The sequence below is a fragment of the Centruroides vittatus genome, unplaced genomic scaffold, assembly GCF_030686945.1.
Source record: "Centruroides vittatus isolate TY-2023 unplaced genomic scaffold, ASM3068694v2 contig_1215, whole genome shotgun sequence".
Classification (NCBI taxonomy): Eukaryota; Metazoa; Arthropoda; class Arachnida; order Scorpiones; family Buthidae; genus Centruroides; species Centruroides vittatus.
Window position 1 is genome coordinate 1,461,175 of NW_027120777.1, and position 24,470 is coordinate 1,485,644.

At 28.9% G+C, this 24,470-nt stretch overlaps 1 protein-coding gene across 1 annotated transcript in view; it reads right to left on the bottom strand.

Moving 5' to 3' along the window:
* Positions 1-24,470, bottom strand: part of LOC136987061 (glycine receptor subunit alpha-2-like) — a 68,171-nt gene that overhangs the window by 13,388 nt on the left and 30,313 nt on the right. Inside the window, exon 2 of the mRNA XM_067284700.1 lies at positions 3,328-3,425. Within this exon, the coding sequence (XP_067140801.1) occupies positions 3,328-3,425 (98 nt within the window). The remainder of the gene's footprint in view (positions 1-3,327; positions 3,426-24,470) is intronic.

Below are 24,470 nucleotides of genomic sequence, written 5' to 3' on the forward strand. Positions count from 1 at the left end.
TCCTCTTTCTGTCTTTAAGTGTTAACCCCATCATTGATCGCAACATTCTTCTTTCTCTTTATCAATTTTTCAGTTAACTGTTTTGTCAGATTTCATATTACTACTGCATATGTTAAAACAGGAAGAATGCACTGATTGAATACTTTTCTTTTGAGATTTAATGAAACGTCATTAAATCTCAAAAGAAAAGTATTGACGTTTCATTAAATCTCAAAAGTATTCAACCAGTGCATTATATATATATATATATATATATATATATATATATATATATAAAATACATATTTCTAAAAATGCCATGTCTCATCATCATCTAGTTTCAATAGCGTTGAAGCAGGAGGAAGAGCATTGACTTACTAATTTACATTAACAACAACTTTCGCCTGTTTCAAGTGTTGAAACAGGACGATAATGACGATGATTCTGATCAACCAAAACTTTCAATATAAAAAATTGAGTTCTTGTTAGATTCAACGATCTTAGAAGATGATAAATAAGATAAACTTTTTTAAAAATTCCTAAAAATAAAAGTGGTATTTCAATTTAAATTTTTTTTTCCTGAACGGAGTTATGTAGTTGACCGGCATGACTACGTTGCTGACAGGAAAACTACGATGTACAGGGGCAAGTCACTACTAAAAAATTGAGAGCGTTGTGGCGAAAAATCTCAGCCCAGTACAATAAATAATTTTCTTTATAAAATAATTTAATTTTTATTCTATTTTTGTTAGAAGATTGCCAAAGCTCATAACTTCTTTTAATTAATTATTTTCTCTTTCTAAAATTACTCTATTAAGTTTGATAAAAATTTAATCTGTAGATATAATGAACAGCTATTTAATAGAATAAATGTCTGAGAAAAAACAAGGAAGTTAAGTTGAGTGAAACATAGCGAAAACGTGGGTGGTCCTCAAAAAGATCGGAAAAATGGCGTGTGAAAATCTCGGCAGGATTAAAAGAAATTGGCTATTTGCGCTATTGTATAAATGGCTACTACTGAAAACAATCAAGTAGTATTATGCCCGTTTATTTTTATTTCTTTAATCAATTCTCTTGTACTGTTAATTGAATATATATGAAACATATTCTACCAAAGAATGTTCTGCTTCGTTATCATAATTTTATTTCATAATTTCTTTATTAATTCGGGCTATTTTCTTCTTTACAAATACCTCATACGTACTTGGCTAATTTGTTAAATAAAATAGCATAAATAATAGATAAATTATAGAATAAAATTGTGAATCGCTGTGTAATGCCAGCTGAAATATTTAATTATCTTTTAATTTGAAAAATCACGTGTCTTTCGATCGAGACCGGAAGTTCGTGTATAATTAATCGGAGCTTCCGACACCTTAGCTTTTCATATCTCTTCTCAATTTTCATCTATTTAACTCCATTCTCGAGAACAGACAGACACACAGTCGGACGACAGTGAGAATACATAGATCTCCAATTAGAAAATTGCAGTCCAACTAGCATGAATTAGGAGGAAAAACCTATCATTCTATTATGGAATACACTAATTTAAAAGGCTAAAATTATTAATATAATTATTATTATTATTTATTATGTTAAATTATTATTTAATTACCATCAAATATAAACTTTTTACTTTTTATTTTTATATTTTCCATTTCTTTTTTACGAAGATTTTCTAATGAATAAGCAATCAATTCATAAAAATTTGTATTAAAAAATAATTTAAAAAATATTCTTAAAATTTTTACTTAAAAAATTATTTTATTCTATACAATATATATTTTTGTGTGTTAATTTTCTGATAAAAAATTTCAATTCAGCAAGTTACAGTCGTAAAAAAATAAGCATTTTTTATTATATTATTTTTTGCGATAAAGCAAACATGCTACTCCCAATATTTATTTTATCAGCATTTTTCGCTAAATTTACTTAATTTAAATTTTAAAAATACGTTAAATCTGTTTTGAATATTTATCTGAGTCGATGTTAATATTTTCAAAATGAAAAGTCGAAAATAATTTTATTTTTAATGTAATTTTCTCTTCTTCATTATTATTATTATTCATCATGCGATATTAGAACGCAATTGTTTTCAATTTCATATTTTTTATCATTTTCAGAATATCTCTGACTGAAATCTCTAGTTAATTAGATCGAATCTCTGAAAATATATCAAGAGAAATTCTTGGGTTTATAAAATTTAAATTGAGAAATTGTAGAAAATATTAATAAAAATCTGTTAACAGATAGTGTCATGTTATAGCGAAAATTCTCTTAGGATTATCTTAACAGATAATTGTATCCTATAGGAAATTCGTAGATGTACGGGAGTAGGTTCATGTTTTAAGAAGACGGTCGTAGGAGCACGTTGTAAAGAAGACAATCGCAGGAGCATGATAGTAGGAGCATGCTCTAAAGAAGACAATAGTAAAAGCATAAGAGAAGGAGGATGTTCTGTAAAAGACGATCATAGAAGCGATAGAATAAGATCGCATTCTAAATCGATTATAGGAGCAATAGAGCAAGAGATGATCTAAAAGCTATCGTAGGAATAAGAGAATAAGATAATGTTTTAAAGAAGTCGTCGTAAAAATGTATTTTAATTAATTAATAGCAGATAAACGATAAAATTAATACAAAATCTGCCTTAAAAATATATTCTGCAATTTAATACAGGCAAAGTTTGGTTCGAAAATAATTCTGAACTTCTTTCCTTTGCTTTAAATAATTTTTCTAACAAGTGCAAAGCAACGAAACCATATTGAAATAACAAAACTGAGTACAGCAATAATTATATGTTAAAAAATATAAATTAAAAAATATATATAAAAATTACATTTTAAAAGTTTATTATTTCAAAATTTAAGTTATTAAATTTTCCAATTAACAGATTATTTTTACCGTAAAATTTAAATTAATATTAAATAAAAATATAATAAATAATGCAAATATTCACTGTTTATTATTATTTTTTCTGAAAAATTATTTAAATAAGAAGTAAAAAAGCGAAAAAATAAATATTTAAATTACTCGGGATTATTTTTCTGGATTTTTTTCTCTGTTTTTTTACTTTCTACACGCGTAAAAATATTTTAAACAAAATAATTTTTATTTTATTGATTGTTTTATAAAACATTTCTCAAATATTTAAATTTATAAATATTAAAATAACATAGAAAATAATTTTATTTTATTCATCTTTCCACCTGAAAATAATTCAATTTGAATAAATTATGTTTGGCTGAACGTTAGAGAAGCTTCATACAAATATAATAACACTAAATACAATTAAATTATACATAATTTATACTTTATAATTGATTAATAAACGTGTAAAGTACATACTGAGATGATGATTAGGGGTAATTCTTCTGTCATAGTTCTCCAGTAACGTATCCAAAACTTGAAGGTCGCTATCATCAGTTAAAGTAGCTTGATATATACTTTTAAAATAAATATTTTTAGAAAATTAATTTAAATTTAATATTTAATTTAAGTTTTATTGATAATAATTACAATTACATATATATTTTATCTCAATACATTTATCTTATATTCTCTACATTTTCTAGTCGTTTCAACTTTATACAGTCAAACCTGTGAAGAACGGCCACTGACGGGAACATAAAAGGTGTCCGTTGTTTGGAGATTAATCCGTGTGCATTTTTATTCCAAAAAAAAAAACAATTTTTCGAAAACATGGACTCTGTTTAAAGGTGGCCGTTATTGAAGGTTCGACTGTATCTGCAGATGAAAATAACTTAGACTAATAATTATTCTCCACAATATTTATTTACTAACTTCTATGAAAGGTTATGATCTCTGACAAAGGTTAAAGAATATATTCATAGGTTCTGTTAGTATAAACTGTAGAAACATAGAGATGTATAAAGACATTACATAGTCTCCTCAAGCACTGTTTGGGCATTCTAGATGAAATGTTACATATGTTTGCTACAAAGTTATTTCTACTACCACATTTCAAATAAAGTTATCAGACAAAAGATTGTGTTGTCTGCTAGATAAAAGAGAATAATATAAAAACAATAATGGCAAAATAGCTTAAATGCCTTGGTCTTCTTGCAAGAGCGAATGGAATCTCTCCCTAAACAAGTCTTATACTCGATTCTATGCCAAAGGAAAGATCTAGGACATCAGATGACATAAAAAATAGTCTAATAGCATCTTTAATGACATGCTAATCAGATACAAAAACATAAAATTGACGTATCTATGTTAAAACTTGAGTTAATAATGACCCAATGATGCTCGAGCAGACTATAGAATGTCCATATACATTTTATACCAATAGAGCCCATTAATTATTCTGTAACCTTTCTCAGAGATTATGATCTTTCATAGAAATTTGTAAATAAGTATTCTGGAAAATAATAATAATTATTATAAAACTAATTTTTACATTTTTACACATAATTATCCTATTTATTAATGCGTATTTTAATATTTAAATAATAAAATCCTTAAGCATAATATAAATTTTTATATTATGCTATTGAAAATAAAATCACGAATAATTATTACTTATAATGAATAATTAATTTTATATTTGAAATTTATAATATAATATAGAAGTTATCTCTGTTAATAAATATAACCTTAAAAATATTTATATTTAAAAATTACAGCATTTAAAATTAAAAATTTTCACGAATAAATCAACAAAATCAATAAGAAAATTTTAAATTTATTATTTATTTTAATAAATATATAATAAATAATTTTATATTCTTTTATGCCATAGAAATCTTTATAAATTTTTAATTAAAATTAAAATTTATGAAGTTACCAAACTGATTTTTGAAAATTAAAATTTATCTTAACAAATTATTTATTTTATAAGTTTAAAAATTAAAAAAGCGCTGTTATGTTTTTTATTATGATGTAAAATATTAAATAATTTATAACTAATTACTGATTGTGATCATAAAAATGTCTCTTCGAATATATCATCACTCTTTCCTTCATAACAATAAAATAACTAATTATATTTAATTAGAATCATTAATAAAATTTAAACTTGTATAAATTAATTTTATAATAAAATAAATTTAATATCTGATGAGAATTTACTTGTCTAATTTTACACTATTTATTTCAAAAATTTTAAAATTTATTATCTTAATTACTAAAATTTCTATTCTTCTTTATATTAATCATAATTTTATATACAGTAATTTACTTGCAACAGCAATTTTCTGTTTATTAAGAATATTATATTAGACAATTACCAAGACAACGATGATGACCATAACAGATGCCATTATTATCAATCACACGAAGTTTATTCTTTAATAATTCATATTTATTTTTAATAATCTCAAATATTATTAAATAAATACTACTTGTTTATACAATTTATACATTTGTCCTGTTCAAAAACATAGAATGCGCATATAGCATGGCCCAAAAGTTAGTTAACAAAGATATATTTTAAAATCGCTTTAAAAACCCAGTTTAGAATAAGTGTATAGCATTATTACGAATATGCGGTTAACTGACTTTTGAGCCAATGTATTAATACATTTTGTGATTATTTTGTAATACTTATTTTAGCCGTACCGACATATATTCATTTGTTTATTTATTTTATTATATGAGAAAAATCAATTGTAATACGAGCAATTATTTATTTGTGACATCGTCACAATGCCGGGCTGCAATTTTTAATCACATTTTTAATTTATTTAATTCAAAACATACGCTCTCGATTTTAGTAGTGTTGCCCCTGTACATCATACTTTCCCTGTTAACAACGGAGTCATGCCGATAATCTAATTCCGTTCTGGAGAGAATTTTTGAATTGAAAGTACGTAACTTGCGATCCAAACCGGAAGTTCGTTAGGGCTTCCTGTCCTTAAGCTTTCCATATCTGGTCCCGATTTTTATCTAAGTCGATACCAGATATGGATTGTTTCAGAAAATATTGTACAGTTCTATTAACTCTCATATCAACTCTGCTCTACTTAATCTGTACAGCTGTATGTGTATAGGATAAACATACAAACATACAGGTATATACCCTATAAACCTGTACACCTATGTGTATACGTTTACAGGTTTAAGATACAGATGAATAGCTAACAGATACAGTGTTATTTTTATTTATTTCTTATTTATCCATATATAGAGAAAAGAGAAAGCACACAAGGTCACAGAAAAAATAAATATATATATATTTACTATTCTATGGAAATGTATAAATTATTAGAGAATAAAAATAGCATTTACAAATACGTAAAAAACAATCATTAATGACAGGAAATCGGAGTATTTAGAATGTTTAAAGAACGATGTCACGTCGTTATCATCAAAAATTTTTTTTCTTTTGTTTCAACTTCCATAAAACGATAATGAGATTTATTTACTCGTCCGAATTATAAACAAAAAAGCTATTAACTACATATATCTAATCTTATTTATTTAATCCCAAGTTCCAAACAAAGATTATCGAGTAAATTGTTAAGAAAAATATTGATTGCTTTTAGTTCTATTTATTTCTTTTATTTTTATTTTTATTATTTTTTTAATAAAACAAGTAAAAAAAGAATAATTAAATTTTTCAATGAATCTTTTGCATCACTTCCAGATGTAAATTTTCAATCATTTCTTTTTATATTCGTTTCTATTTTATTATGTTGGAAGAAAACAGACAAAAGAACAAATGAATTCTAAGAATTTACTACATTTTAAAAATAGATTTTTTTATATACCTAATTCTAAAGCTTTGTGCGTTGAATTTGTATTCAAATATATGTTTTATTTTTATATGTTTGTTGATAAATATGTTAATTTTCGATACCTATAGTATACCTACATTTATAACCTGCTTCTTCACCTATTCTCTCTGTCTAATTATATTTACTATCTGCCTTCATACCTATATTTATCTAACTATCTACCTACCGATACCGTCTATTTTAATACTTATTGCCCGCTAATCTAATGACTCCAGTCAATATTTTCTTCATTATAGAATGGAGTCAATACATAGATGGGCAATAAGTCAGAAAATATAGACTGGAGTGAGCAGGTAGGTAGGCAATAAGTAAGAAAATATTGCCCACCTACCTGCTGACTCCAGTCTATATTTTCTACTTATTTCCTCCTACGTACTGACTCCAGTTTATATTTTCTTACATATCGCCCATCTATCTACTGATGCTTATCTACATTTTCCTAATTGTTGCCTACCTATCCATCTCTCTGTATAATCAAATCCCTAACTACACCTAATACCTTATATATACCTAATGATTGGCTGAATTAGGTATATTAGGTATATATACATATATATATTAAAATTTTAAAGAAACTTCTATTTATAATAAAGAATTTGAAGAATAAAGCCATTAATCTTAATATTCTCCAGTTGATAAACGAATTTTTATCATCACTTCTTTTAAATTAAATAAACTTTAATACAATCAAAAATAAAAAAGGTAATATCTTTAAATATGTCAAGGGTCATCGACTTTTTTCTTATGTATTTTAAGTAAATATTTTTAAATTATTCAAAAAGTTATTATATATATATATATTAGTTTTATAAATCCTTCTTTAAACACCATAGAAGAAAGTGCAGAAAAATTTAAAAATCGCTTAAATATTTATAACAGGATTTAAATATGCTTTCACTGATATATTTTACATTTTAAAATAGCCCAGAAAATGTTTACTAATCTATAAACATACAAAATACTTCCCTTTTATTTACACAAAATCGTATTAAATCACAACAGAAAATTAGTATAGGTTCGTATATGTCTGCTTTCACGTTCGTTTGTATGTATTTAGAGAATTGTTTGTTCATGTATTGTGAGTTTGTTATAATGTACAGTACATATACGCTCAACATATAACGATATATAAATATTTATTATATGCATTAGCTTTCTCTTCAGCCAATCAAACCAATCAGTCTTAAACTCGAATGCTATTTTTCCCATAAAATTTTTATTTTAATAATAAAAATTGCCAAATTTTTAATTATAAAATCGTATTTATTTTTAAAATTTAAGAATATTCCTCTATTTTTTTAAAAAATTAAATAGATGAAAAAGTGGATGACTTATAACGTGGGCTGCAATTTTCAAATTGCAGACCTATACGTTCCCACTATCTTTCGCCTGTCTGTCCTTTGTTAATCATCAGAATGGAGTTAGATACATGAAAATCGAGACCGGATATGACGATATTAGAACGTCCCGTTTAAAAATATACGTACTTCCGATCTAGAACTGAAATCAGGTGATTTCAATTCAAAATTTTTTCCAGAACGGAGTTACATAAATAATCGGCGTTACTCGATTGTTCTAAAGAAGTATGATGTACAGGGACAAGACACTATTAAATTCTAGACCAAATATGAAAAAGCTTAGGGACCGGAGACTCCGATTTATTATATACCAACTTCCGATTTGGACCGGAAGTCACGCAATTTTTTTTTTATATTAAAATATAATAAAAAAATTGTCACAATAAATAATTGCTCGTATATTCATCAATAACAATTGAATTATTTAATGTAAAAACCCCACATCTGACCCATCTTATAAATACAGCATTTTTTCACTGAGCACTCAGTTCCAACGAGGAAGCATCGTTCGAACTCTGGAACGTTCGAAGTACAAGTCACCACTGTATATCTTTTGCCTACAATAAAAAAAATTTTGCTGAATTTTCAGCGGTTCTATATGCACTTTTCTCAATAATTTATATAGTTTTATTATTTGAATTGCCGAATTTAGAATATTTACTTTATAGTAAACTAACTATAAAATCTGAAAGTATTAAAATGCATAATTAATCATACATTAACACTAGTAATCAATAAACAAAGAAAAAAGCATTGAATGTGTGTTATTTTGACATCATCACATTGTCAGGCTTCAATTTTTAATCATATTTTAATTTTAAAAATCACGTGACTTCCGGCCAAACAAGAAGTTCGTATATAGTTAATGCAGTCTCAGGTACCTCTGGTCTCGATTTTCATTTATCTAACTGCGTTCTTGAGATTAACAAAGGACACGATGGACGAACAAGATAGGTCTTCAATTTTAAAAATTCCAATTACTTTGTATATATACCGTATTTACTCGCATATAAGACGAGGTTTTTATTTATTTATCACAGCTTCAAATTCCTAGGTCGTCCTATACACGCAAGCAAAGTTCTTTGCATTTTTGTAATAATTTTTGTGAACCGTGTGTTCGCATTTTATACCGGATGCTCACCCTCCGGTGTTTAAAAACAAAAGTATTTTATCTGGGTCGTTTCAATCGTTCCTGTGTATTATCAGGAGTAAAGACGAATAGCAATAGAATTTCAGATTGAAATTTAAAAATCACACGGGAGCCCGATATAAGTTTTAATCCATTCCCATGTGAAAACAGATGATTATTCGGAAATCAGAATTCAGAGAAACTCGTAAGTGTAATCAACGGAGAGTGGTAAGTGGACTGTTAAGAATTGGCAATAAAAACTTCTCGATTGTCCAACTTTATATGAACAAATTATGTTGTTGATTTTACAAGATTTTTCCTTAAAGTTTAAAATGCCTTAAAGTAATTTTTGCAGGACAATGTGTGCATTTACGTTCATTTAATGTTTTACTTGTGATTAAACGAAATAAAATCTAATTTTCTTTATTTTGATGTTTAAAGTCACACCTCGTCCTATATGCGAGATCGTCTTATATGCGAGTAAATACAATACTTAGAACTAATATGGTTAAATGAAAACTAGAGGTGTGCAGAATAGTTGATTCATTGTTCCAATTGTTAAAATAAATTTACTCTTCGGACGTAATTTTATATTTTGTTTATTTGTATGCAATAAGGCTAACGAGGGGGTGTTTCCCTTGAAGACTTTCCATGGTAAACTATCCCCTATTTAGATGTTAAACATGTGAAGAAAACCCAGGAAACTCCAAGTGGCTAGCCCATTGGTGATGCGCGAACCCGCGACCAGCGTTTAGTGGTTTTATTCACTCGTCCGCTGGGGGCGACGTTGCTTTATAAAATTGTTATTGGAAGAAAGACAAGAAAGACTAAACAATAAAACAATTCTCAGGAGGAACAATTGTGTTTTTGGCCTCTCCCTGTAGGCACCTTTGGATCGGATGTACTTGGAAAAAGGACAGTTAAGAGTGACGTGGTCCCCCCTTCAATTATAATATGCTTTTATATACATTAAAAATCATTTTTATTCTACTATAACCTGTTACGTGATATAATCTATACTCTGTTTATTGCAATTTCTTTCAAAATTGAGCGTAAAATATGAACTGTATTCAATATCCATCCATAACAAAGAATTAGGGGCGCGAGATATATTATATTCAATAAGTAAACATAATATTTCATATACCTAAAGAAAAATAATTCAGATAAAAATAAATATACTATATTTCTTATTTTATTAATTTTTTCCCCAACAAAAAACTTTGTTATTTTAAATACATATATTTTAGAATTCGATACGAATTGTTGTGCAGTATTTTAATGAAAATGTAAACAACTTTTCCAGTTTTTCATTTGTATTTTGCATGCATTAAATATTCAAATATTCAAATTTACTACATGTTTATTAAAATAAATTATGTAACAAGATTCTTCTTTAATAGTTTTGACTCGAAATTTCATGATTAAGTTTTACAATCGAAATCATCGTGTTACGTTTATAAAAAATCTTGTGTTTTTAAAGGAATTTAATATTGTAAAATATATATTATAAAAATTTATCTTAAAACTTTTTATAAGTAATATTCAAATTGCTTTTATGAAATTACGCAAAACATTCTTTGTGAGTTTAAAAAACACAAAGATTCTCTCAATACTAATAAAGATTAAAGAGTTTTTACCTCATCATATTTCAAGTATGTAGGAAAAGTCTTTATTCTTTATTCAGATTACAAAGAAATGTCTAAGGAAAAGTGGTCCCCTCTAAGAAAACAATAAAGATAAATTATAATTTATTTTTCCTTATATATTTATTATATAACACTCATAAATATTCCAATTTGTAAGTTGAAATTATAACCCTTGGCGATGTAGTTTTAGATTAAGCAATATCTTTCTAAATCTCTCTTGAAGGAAGAGATTCAGAAAGATCATTCCTAGTTAAATAATAATCTCTCTATCTCTCCTCTCTCCGTAGAAAAAGAATATAAAAATTTCTTTGTAAAATAGGGCTGGCGGAAATACAGTATTAACGTAAAAACTTTACTGTGTTTCCGCCAGCTCTATTTTAGAAAGAAATCTTATATTTTTAATTGTGAAAGGACTGTCACCTGTGGACATTTTAGACTGTTTTACATAATTTGGCAGAGGCATAGCCTCTAAAGAAAGGTCGTCTCTGCTGTAGAGAATAGTTTGTTCCTGGTGATTGGACATGGCGAGTAAAGAAGATATTTTTATTATCTGTTTACGTGTTTTTACGTTAAGAATATAAAAAGTTTATATTTTTTCCACTAGAAGAGAAAATAGCGCTGTGAATTCTTTACACTTTTTCAAATAATAAAATTTCTTATGATTTTTAATTTCTATTCAAGAATTGGATTGAAATACGAAAAGCTGAACATAGAAAGTTAATATTTCTGCCCCCAGAGAAAAAATAGTTTTAAATGATGAAGTTTCTCATATTTTTTTATATAAAATTGATTATTATAAGAGTATCATTATACTCTTTTATAAAAATCATTAGCTAAAACTTATCTTGAAAAATATAATTGAAAAATATAAATTTCCTTAAATAAACCGATTTAACTTATTAAATTAAAATTTAATTTCGAAAAAATTAAATTTCTATTTTGTAATAAGAACGTTTGAACTTCTTATAAATTAAACTAATTCTTTACTTTTTACATTAATCTAAAGTTTGTAGAAGGATACATTTACCTTTGAGTAGCATCCATTACCACTTCAATGTATCTACTGACAACATTTCATTGATTAATTAAGTAAATATTTCGCCTCTTATATAATACAAGGCACTCTCAAAATATTTATTATTCAAAGTCTCGTTTCACGTTTACTATTTTTTTTTAATTCATTAAATATCAAGTCAATAATTACATTAAAAATGCTAAATGAATAAAAAACGTGTCTTTAATTTATATTATTTAATTTTAAATTAAATAATATAAATTTAAAAAGTTTTTTATTTATGTCAGTTTGATATAAATATTAAAAATCCGCTTAAAATGTGTTTAAAAATATGCAAAAATTTAAGAAGAAATAACTTTTAATAAAATATAATTATAAATTGTATTTATAATTAAACTATTTTAATATATATAAAAGGAAAGGAAAAGATGAGGAGGAGCAGATAAAAGAAGGATGAAGAGTAGTAGTAGTAGTAGTAAGACAGGTATCACTATTTGGTACAACCTGTGCTATGAAAAAAAGGAAGCTGAGGTGACGAAGAAGGGGTGGGGGCGAGAAAAGAAAGGGGATGAAAAAAGGGTTGGGATCTATGGGCGTCCCGCTACGGTGTTTTATAAAGAAATATTCAGTAGAAAATACAATAACAATAACGTTACAGAGGAATACAAGTTGGGAGTGCTATGTTACAGATCGCAAATAGCACTATATGTACAGTACAGGTAATAACGTATATACAATATGCAGATTAATATTGTTACAAGAAATTATATGTTGAGTGCTGTCTGACAAATCGCAGATAGTATAAACATAAAAACAGATGACAAACGTATGAACCGTATGCAGATTAACCGTGAGTAAACTAGATACAGGGTGTGTGCTAGGTGCCAGATTACGGGTAGCCCGAACAAATTATCAGGTTACAAACGTATTTACAATTGACATTCCTAGGGTTACACTAAAAGCATAGACAGTAATTTTTATTAACGTGTGGTATTAACATCGTAGTTCAGTAGATTTGCATGAGGGTACTGCCACTAACTGTTTCTCGTCCTCTCTGTAAGCACTTTGATGCTCTGCAGATAATTATTCAGATGATTGTACAGTACATGTCTTTCTTATATATTTGGGCTTGTAGAGGACACGGTCAGTTATGGTTGTTACGAAGTGTAGCCTGAATGAGTCTACCTCTGTTGCTGTCGAAGAGTGGACAGTCAAACAATAGACGAAGGTAGTCTTGTTTGGTGTTCGTGTTGCACCTGCAGGTCTCGCTGTCCCGTAGCCGGAACCGGTGGAGGTAAACGTTGAAGTTCCCGTGGCCAGTCAGAACTTCAATCAAGGCAAAGTTGGGAACAAGATGCCTGCAACTCAGCCTGACAGAGATGTCTGGAATGACGCCATGAGTGGGACGGCCTTTAGTGCAGTTGTTCCAGTCTTTTTGCCAATATTGCAAAAGTCGGTTATAGATCCATTTATGGATAGTGGAAGGCGGTATCTTACTATAAGAACAAGGATAAGACGAGACCGCAGCTCTTTTGACGAGAGCGTCAGCTGCCTCGTTCTCCTCCACTCCAGAGAGGCCACGGACCCAGTTAAGGGTGATGTGATGGTAGTGGTTATTATTAATAAGCATTTTCTGAATGGTGGTAACATTGTAGCCATTGTTGTTGGTGTTGGAAGTTGAGCGAAGCGCTGTAATGCTGTCTGTTTTCTTTTTACGGGGAACCAGTCTTCATTGTTGTGGTGGAATGCCTTGGTGATGGCGAAGATCTCCGCCTGTGGGACGGAACAGTATTCACCGAGCTTGAAAGCAGACTTACACTTCGTCTCAACAGGTTGAGACGAAGTGTAATTCAAGGAAAACAATCGGATATGGTTTTGTTTTAAAATATTCTGTTAATAGTGTTTAAATTTAATTGCATGGTGGAAATAGGAATAGAAAGAATTAGCCTTGAAATTAATGTGTCATGTAAATATGAGGGACGAACAAGTCCGAAACGCAATATCAACATGTATGTTTCTAGGTAAATTTAACAAAACAACAATTTTCTTAATTTGTGAAACTGAGTTGCTGTATCCTTAAAGTCAGTTTAATAAGTCCTGTTAATAGATACGTACTGGTGGACGAAATAAGATTTTAATTTGGAACCGTTATAGTCCGTTAGAATTCGTTAAATGGCCGTTAAAATCCGTTGTAACTCAAAATTTTGAAATTTTCTAAAGACTGTAATACTAAATTGTTTAAAACCCCGTAAGTCGTTAAATTTTTATTTTACCGCCACCCAATTTTAGGTACCTCTAAAACTACCCTCCCTTTGACGAACCCCCTGCTGCCGTCCACCGAAAATTAATCCCCCTTCCACTAGGTTCGATCAAAAATCCAAAACTTTAAAGTTAATTAACTTTCCCCCTAATTAATGTAATTAAGTAATTGTCATACTGGAAGCTTTGGAATGATTAGCTGTTTTCAACTGTGTATTACAAAAGGTCCTGGCACAAAAAGTTCCGCGAAAAAATCCACTAATTGAGGAGCACAAACAAGTACAACTGTAGCAGCACGAGCGCCGAAGACGGACCCGGACGGACAGACCCGGAATAGGAGTAAGATGGGCTGGAGGAAGAGGAGAAAGAAAAGAAAATAGGGAAAACAAGATGGAATAAAAAAAACAAAGAGGAAGAGATGGAGAGGGGAAGAAGAGAAAAGAAATGAGGAAAGGGAGGAGGAGGAGGAATAGAAAATTAAGAAGAGAAAAAAAATGAAATAGAGATTAAGGAAAACGAGAAGGAGAGAAAGAAGAAAAGTAAGAAAAAGAATAACAATATCTTCACTAGTATCTTACTCTCAAGAGGACTAGTACTAATATTAGTACTAGTACACATTGTTAGAGAAAAACTGTTAGGACTAAGTTTGCAGGCGAATTCATACTCAACATTTAAAATCCCAATATTTACGAAGCCATAAATCATTTGAAAAATAATTGACTTTTATATTAAAAAGTACAGATATGAATTTTCAAAAAATAATTGAAACTACTTTCAACACTTAAATAACAAATAGAAATATTGAAAGCGAATATCACTTTCAGAATTTTAATGATCTTAATTATTTCTTAATTATTATTTTTTACAATTAAAATTAACGTTAAATATCACACAAAGTAGTCGTATTTTTTTAATTTTATTTTTTAAATTGAATTCATGATAAAAGGCCGTAAAATGTCTGGTGTGACCCACAAAAACTATTGTTACGTCACTGTGCATTAATATAACTTAGGATCAGTAAAGTATAAAATATAATAATAAAAGTTTAGAAGGTATCGTAAAATATTTTAAGTTTCTATTATCCAATTTAACTTTACTTTTTTTTAAATAAAAATATTTCAAGAATGTAGAAAACGGGAGAGTTAACGAATTTAGCATTCCAAACGAATGAGACTTAAAGAAGTCGTAACTTTTCGACTTTTGCCAGAAATTCTAAAAGTTTTTTTTACCCTCTTTAACGTGTTAACACGCTTCTAACCTTTTTAACAATTCAAACAGATCGATCTAAAAAGAGTAAAGTTTATTTTTTTTCTGAGGATGTTTAAAAGCAAAGCAGCAAATATTTTATTTTTTTTCCTCCTTTTCCTTCATCATCTGTTTACAAAAAGATTTAACAAAATTTATTGGCTGTAATTGGTAAAATTCTTCAGAAAATCTAATTATTTAAGAGTTTTTGAGTATCTAAAGATATTCTAAAAATTTATAAATGTTTTTTTTTATCTAAAACATTAATTTTTAATTTTAGCAAGTATCAAGGAAAATCGTATATAAATTTCTTAGAATGCTCTTTACAAGAGCGCAAAAATTCAGAAATAATTCGATTTTCTGAAAGATTTTATTATTAATTATAATTAATAGTTCAATTATTTAATTTTTTAAACACGAAAATGTTTAAACATTTAAAGAAATTTTAAAGTTGCAATTGTTATAATCTTTCAAAAATTAATCTGTGAACTTATGCGAAATAAAAAAAAATGCATTTTTAAATGTTTAGATACGTTTATAAATAATTAAATTTTAGTTGTAATCAATAAAATCCTTCAAAACATCTAATTATTTCTGAATTTTTGGGTGTTCATAAAGCATATTCTGAAATACTCTAATAGGTTTGTTAATAAGTGGGCGACAATTTGAGAAAATTGTAGACTTATAAATTTCTACTGTCATCAGTCTGTCCAATCGTCAGTTTGTCTGTCCTTCCTTAATCTAGAGAAAGAAGTTAGATACATGAAAATCGACACCGTATATAAAATGACTAGGGGGAGGAGACCCCGAGTAACTTTACATGAGTTTATGCAAATTTCCTCCGGGCCATGTCTGGTCATGTCAGGAAGTAACGTGATTTTAGTTTATTTTTCTCCTGGAAAGGTGCCAGATAGATGACCGGCACGACTCTATTGTTGAAGGAAAAGTATGATGTACAGGGGCAAGCCATCACTAGTTTAAGATGGAGAGCATATATTTTAAATTAAACAAATTAAAAATATGATTAAAAATTGCAGCTTCGCATTGTGATGATATCGCAATAAATAATTTCTCGTTTAGAATCTAAAAGTTTAAATGGAACGTAACTCTACCTACACTCTCAACCTTCAACAACCAAATAAATATTGATTAATGATAAAAATAGCTTTAAAAAATTGCATTTTCATTGAAAAAAATTATCGATTTAAATATTTATTTAAACATAGATAATTTTTGAATTAATTTTAAAGTAATTTTTCGAGTCGTTTTCTAATTAAATAAGTAAGAATATTTAAAATTTATGATAATTTATTTTTATTATAAATGATTTTTTAAAAAATTTTCAGTTTGTAATTACTTTTAAACAAATTATTAAAGTTAAGTAAATGAACTTTTTTAATTAAAAAATAATTTATTAACGTAAGAAGTGAAATGCGAGAGTGCATTTCTGTTAAGTAAAAAATTAATTTATTTAAATTCATTTAATTTTTTCGCATTTTCTGAGTATTAATATTGTTTTAAACTGTTTTATATAGAGAATTTTATAGCGAAAAATTTGAAAATTTGTAGTATATCTCTTGAAATTTTATGTGGATGATGTCAAGATTCGTGTGATTCTGACATTGTTGCAGCAAAGAACGAATAATACTGTTACAAATGTACAGGCAGACAGACTTTGTGACAGTAAAATCGAATATTATTTGGTTTTATTGATATTCTCTGAAGAAAATCCAAGTCGAACTGATTAATTTCATACGTATTTAACTACATAAATATGACAACTTGAAATAAATTTATAACTTTATTAAAATAACAATATACCCAACCGATATAAACTTATTATTGTTGATTTTATATAATTTTTTACGGCAAAAATAGTATTTTTTAAAAATTTAATCTCAATTTATAATATTAAACTTATGGGAAATATTCTGAATCCGTTTTACGAAAAGTTCTTGTGCTCCATCGAACCGTCATATTTTCTTTATTATAAATTAATTTATCGTCTATAATTCTATTAAATTTAATCTATAAACTTCCGTAATCTCAGTTTAAATCGATGCAAACCATGTCGAATCTTAAGAACAAAGAGGGATGAACCGTTTAACAACTGTCCGTATGAAACAATAAAGTCGTAAAAGCGGGGATAAGAACCTAACAGCCTAACTTTATAGCAGAGTGAAGCGTATGAATTGTATTAAGAAGTCAAAAAATAATTTTATGAGATCAGTTTTTAACAGTGGCGTGCCGTCATTGGAAGCGATGGAAAGCGCTGCTTCCCTTGTATTTTCTAAAATATAAATTTTCATATTTTAACGTAGTTTGAATTAATTAAAATTAATATTTTATTATAATAGCATTATCTATCTTATTACAAATTTCTATACTACATGTGAAATAAACGATAGGATTGCCATTGTATATTCGAATATCAGTGGCGGAATGGAAGCGCTGTACTTCCAACGCTTCCATTCTATCCAAGTTCCAGAAACGCTTCCAATGTTTCTATCCAAGACCGGTTCTGAGCTGCATTTGCGCATGCGCTTTACAGAGCACCAACCTCACACGGTTTACCTGGTGGAAGCTACACACGTATAACGCTTTCAACGATTCTATCCCGGACCGGTTCTGGGCTGTTAGCCCCCTCGCCCGATTATCTTAATCATAAGTACATTTATAACTTAACCAAACCGATTGGAATTTATTGGTATGTTTTTATGATAGTTCTGTATAGTTGACAAAAGTTTAAAAAAAATCCATTAAAATATTTGATATTTTTATTCCGCTCTCCCATCTTATATTACTTACGGTTTTCAATGTTAAACCGGTGATATTACGATTTCGTATCTCCCATCTATAAGGGCATGTAGAAAAAAAAAACGTGTACAATTCTTGTACAATGTTAAAAAGTTAACTGTTACTTTGACAGAATCATTTACAATCAAATTTAATGAATGAGACCACGGGGTACAAAAAAGCTCTAGAATTTATTTTCCTTAAATTTACGATTTATATATCCGTTGTCATAAAAATTTGTCTTTCCACTTTTTCCCAAGACTACAAATATTTAGGTACAAAGTAACCGGTTTTGACTTATTTCTACTTAAGAAGTAATTAAATAATTAAGAGGTTAGGGAATTGGAGACATAAATAAAACCCTGCCAAAAAAGCCAGAATTTTACTTAAACAAAAGCTTAACACAACCAATCTCTAGCCGAGTACAGTGGAGACTTCTTCGTAATATTAGATAATAAAGACAGAAATTTTTCCAGTTCAATGAGAATGACTAAAAAGTTGTAAATTTTAGAAAATTTCGTGGACACCGGTCCTAAAACGAATTAGTTAGAAAACAAATGACAGACAATTAACATATTTAGATTTTTACAGCTATGGTGAGAATGGAAACGTTTAAAATTTACAACCCCTGTCGCGTTCTTTGAGGTACACTAGTGATGCGACGAGAGGCATTTGACATTGACCGGTACCGGCACCCTCGGGATTTGGCACGCACACACTGCACATTTACCTGGACCGTCTCTGATTCCGTCATTAGCCACTGGTATCGAGCTATTTGACTGGGTGGATTGTTTTAAAATTTAAAAAGTAAAGAATATTTTACTTTAATTTTATGTACTGTACGTTTCTTTACAAAGCTACATTTAATTATAATTTTCTTTAAAAGTATATTAATACAATTGAACAATATATTGTACCAGGTATGTATATCCATTTTATTTCATCGAGTAAGTTTTTATAATTTATTTTTAATTTTAGAGCTTATATCGCGGCTAGCGATTCGGAATGTAATTGTGATATTGTAAATACATTTAGAGAAGTCTACAGTTTTTACTGGCTTATCGAACAAATGAATACGAATGGACCCTAGACCGGGGATGGACAACCTTCTTCTATGTAAGGGCCGCATTTTAAAACTTTTGAACTGATGCGGGCTACATACAAGAGGAGGAGGAAAAAAAATGTTGGTAAATCAAAATTATTTATTCATATATAATTATAAATTAGCATAGGTATACTTAATTTAGCTTCTGAAACTGATGTAAACGTAATATATTGGAAATATTTGGTTAAATATTCGTCACTGCTAGTTTTAAATTAGTTTCGATGTGTCTGTTAGCCGGTTTCTTGTTTTAATTTTTACTAAATTCATTGAGGGAAAAACTATTCACATACATAAGTTATAAAAATAACGTTTGAATTTTTGCTGCATACTTCCTTAAGCTGGGAAATTGATATATTTATTCACGTTTTATGCGTCGCGGGCCGCAAAATATATGAATGCGGGCCGCAGGTTGCCCATCCCTGCCCTCGATCATCACTGACGCGCAATTAACTGATTGCCCCTGGAAGTCATCTTCTTACAGAAACACAGCTTCCCTGTCATCAAATGTTAAAAACCAGTGGCGTGCCGTGACAACACATAAACATTTATTAAGAGAATTAGTACATATAAAAACAATATTAAAGAAATACTATATTGATTCTTAAGATTAGTTTAATTTGGTACAGCATCACAACATGCGGGCGATCTGCCAAGGTGATGCCTCTCAAGAAGACTACAAGAAACTGTGTTAAAAATCTTGAAAACTCCACGCGGTCAGACAGATTGTCAGGTGTGAACCCGGTCCTTTCTTAAGAACCACCCCACCAATGGATAAAACCGCTGAACACTGGTCGGTTTTCCGGATTTTCTTCACGTGTGGCCTAAATAGGGGCCAGCTTACCATAAAAAATCATCCCGGAGGACTTTATACGGCAAGTTACAGGATGACAATTGTAGAAAGACTTTATGTTACAGTCATCCCCGGAAGACCATAGTAACTATAGTCCTCCGGAATGACTCATCCATGTGTGATGTTGCCTGATTCAATCCAACCCAATTCTAAGCAAAGTAATATGTTTTCAAGGTTTTAGTTTTATTAATTTATATATTAATGTATTGAACTCAATGATAATTTTATTTATGTAAATTCGAAATTTTTTAACATTTATTTATTATAAATTTATTTTATAAGATAAATTTTTCATGATATTGCAAGTTTAAAATCTCATAAATTCACGAAATTCATTTAATAGGCTTATAACGTATTTGAATAAATTTAATAAATTTATAAAATTCCAAAGGATACTTTTGGATGTAATATATGACTTGAAATTTTTTTAATTATTCTTTCTGTCCACGACATCATTTACAAAAAATTCAGGCAACAAAGTTTTGTTTTCATTATTTTATCAGATATTTATACAGTAAATTCTATATTTTAATGTGTAAATATGTCATATTTTTAAGTTGCAAATAAGATACAAATCAAATCTCTTGATACTTTGCCAATAGCGATAATGATAATAGTTATTGTTTCGTTTTAATTATATATTAATAAATATAATTTTGATATAATGAAAATTAACGAGATTTTTTTCATTTTATTCAACTATTCTTGTTGGGCTGCAATTTGAAAAAATTGTAGACCTATTAATTCCCAGTGTTGTCTGTCTGTGTCTGTCTGTCTTTCCTTAATTTCGACGATGATATAATATAGATAAAAGGCGAGAAATGATATGGAAAAAGAAAGGACAGAAGGCTCCGATTAACTATATGCAGACTTTACGCATAAACGAGAGGTTACGTGATTTCGGTTCAAATATTTTCCCTACCTAGATGGCCAGCATGACTCTATTGTTATCAGGAAAAGTATGATGTTACGATGTACAGGGGTAAGCCACTGCTAATTTGAGGAGAGCATATGTTTTAAATTAAATTAATTTAAAATATGGTTAAAAATTTCTGCCTGGTATTGTGACGATGTCACAATAATTTTGGTTCTCACTATTGTAAAATCACCATTCTATCACTTTCTTTGTCTATCTCTCATCCCTAAATCTTGCTGTGTATCTAGCTTATTCCCATTTTATGTTTTTATATATTGAATGACGTCTTTTATGTCTTTCAGAGATCTTAAATATTCAGTGGGACGTTATCCTATGGGCAAAAAAAGAAATTGACTGGATCCCCTACCAACATGGGACCCAAACGAATCTTTTATAACAAAATATTTCCCCTGAAAAAAATGTCTGAAATCAGCACTACATGGAGCACCCTAATTGACATTCACCTGAGCCCCATGAAGCTATATCGCGCCACTGTAAATATTTATTATATTTCCTAACTCTAAGTGTCAATATGCCTTTTCATATTCAGCCCACCAACGGCTGAGTATATAAAATCATTAAAAAGCAGCAGTTTGCGAGTTCGCACCTAACTAACGAGCTGACCTCGTGGAATTTTTCAACTTTTTCACATGTATAACACGTGCAGAAAAGCTGTTCCATACTCCCAGGAGGTATACCTCGTTGATAGATCGCCTAAGTGTAGTATTGCCTCACTCCATCTATCTAATCTCCATATTTGCTTAATACTACCTGATGTAACGAAGAGCATAAAGGCCGTATACAGGAAGGTTAATTTCCAACACCTCCTCTACGATGGATAATGTTCAAACTTCCCAATAACATAAATCTAACAGCAAAAATTTGTAGATAAAACATTTAAAAAATCTTCACTATTCTCTTATTATATAGAAATTCTTACATGACAAATATGGACAATGAAACGAGTGTAAAAATTATACAAATACAGTGGAACCTCGCTTAACGACCATAATTCGTTTCAGAGTCTTGTTCGTAATGCGAAACACTCGTTAAGCGAAATAATTTTTCTCATAGAAATTAATGTAAAATAAGATAATGCATTCCATCGCCAAAAAAATGCTCAAATGTTTTATGCATAACGTTTATTCAAAAAAAATTGTATAATATACACTGTTAAGGAGCATGAATCATCATCATCTTTTCTTCTAGTGCAGAATGAACCATCATGGAATGAGAATTCGATTTGCAGAAACAAAAAAAAATCACAGCTAATATGTTTGATAAACACTTCAAACCATATGCCAAATTCTTGGGTTATGTAAAGGCTATAATTAAACATTAGAAATTAATTAATTTGGCTAGAGGTAAGCAGTTACGTTTCCATCTCGTATTAAATTTAATAATTGTAAATAGTTAATTTTTAATTCAGACATTTCTAAAATTTAATTTGGAATCAGTTATTAAATTTAATGACCCAAGAATTTGGCATATCGTTTTCCGTGTTTATTATATAACAGGCTATGGTTGTTGATGTTTATAAGTAATATGTGTGAACACAAGTTTGGAAAAATATGTGATCGCAAGCGACACTAAGATGCTAGCGGAAAGAGTGCTAAACACAGACTGATGGAGCATGCCGCATGCGAACAATTTGGGACTCCCCCTCGTATAACGAGTGATGAGGAAAGCCTCACCACTGGTTATACGAAACATCGCTCGTTAAGCCAGGCAAATTTTTACAATATGTTTCTCTCGTTATGCGAAATACTCGTTGTGAGAGGTGCTCGTTAAGCGAAGTTTCATTGTACTTAAAATCATTCTATTTTATCTCATTTTTCTTTTGTAATTATCCTAGAACTTCTGGAAAATAATTACAAATTCCAGAAAAATCTTTGTTTTTGTTTATTAATTAGATTAATAATTACAAATGATTTTCTTATTATTATTCACTTTAAAACTGATTCACTATTATAAAATTAAATTACTAACAATGGAATTTCAAATGTATAGTATTGTCATTCCATAACGATAAGTGAGTGATATTCAATCTCAAAGCTACTCTATAACAACACCTTCCACTATCAAAATTAACCAAAAATTAAAAGATTTCATCCAATTTCTAAATTACTTTGGCGCTTGATTTCAGTAACATTCCCATCAACACTGAACCCAACAGTGATCGAATTGGTAACACCAATGAACAATGGTCGTGGGTTATCATCTGATCAACGTGCTGGCTTCTTGAAATTGCATGGGTTCCTTTACATGTTTAACACTTATATAATGGTACTTGGACTCATCGTCTACTTAACAAATCACCATTGTATTGCGCTGCCTTAGTTAATTAGTGAATTGCAATTGGAAAAAAATTGTAGACCTATTAATTCCCATTGTCGTCCGTTTGTCTGTCCTTCCTTAACCTCAAGAAAGATTTTAGATAGATAAAAGTCAAAACCAGATTTTGAAAGCTAAGAGATAAGTTACCCTGATTAACTATATACAAACCTCCATTCTGGACCGGACGTTACGTGGTCTCAATTCAAATATTTTCTCCGGAACCGAGTTACATAGATGACTGGCATGAATCTGTTGTTATCAGGAAAAGTGTGATGTACAGGAGCAAGCCACTACTAATTTGAGATGAAGAGCATGTATTTTAAATTAAATAAATTAAGAATATGATTTAAAATTGCAGCCGGAATTGTGACGATTTTACAATAATTATAATTAATTTTTTTCTATAAGTGTAATTTAAATATTTTCGCTTAATTACTATGGTGTATTGATATTTATTCTATTATTTAAAAAATTCAATGAAAATCATATTCTAAAATTAAATGGTATAAATTTATAAAATAAAAGGAAAAATTACAGAACTACTTTAATTAATATCAAAACAATTTAATGATTATTTTACTTTAATCAACTTTTGGGATTTAATTACTTTACACTAAATTACTTTTGAATTTGTTTTATTGATTTTAAGAATTGAAATAATCAGCTTAAGTTTTCATTTCTTTGATTAGAATGTCTTCATTTATAAATACAGAATGTAAGAATCTTGAGAGACAATTATCAAAATTCGGTTTATTAATTTAACAGGAATGTTTTCAATTAAATTAATTAATTCCATTAATTGATTTCGATTAAAATATTTTAATTTATTAAATATTTAATATCTTAAATTAATTTCCAATGGTACTTCGAACTACATTTTCCATATTTGGTCTCGTCTTTCATGTATCTAACTCCGTTCTGGAGATTAAGGACGGACAGTCAGACTGACAACAGTGGGAATTTATAGGTCTACAATTTTTTCAAATTGCAACCCAATGATGATATAAGACACACATTGACAAGCTGTCTAAAGGAAGTGCCTCAGGGAGGAATTTCTATAGAACCTTCATC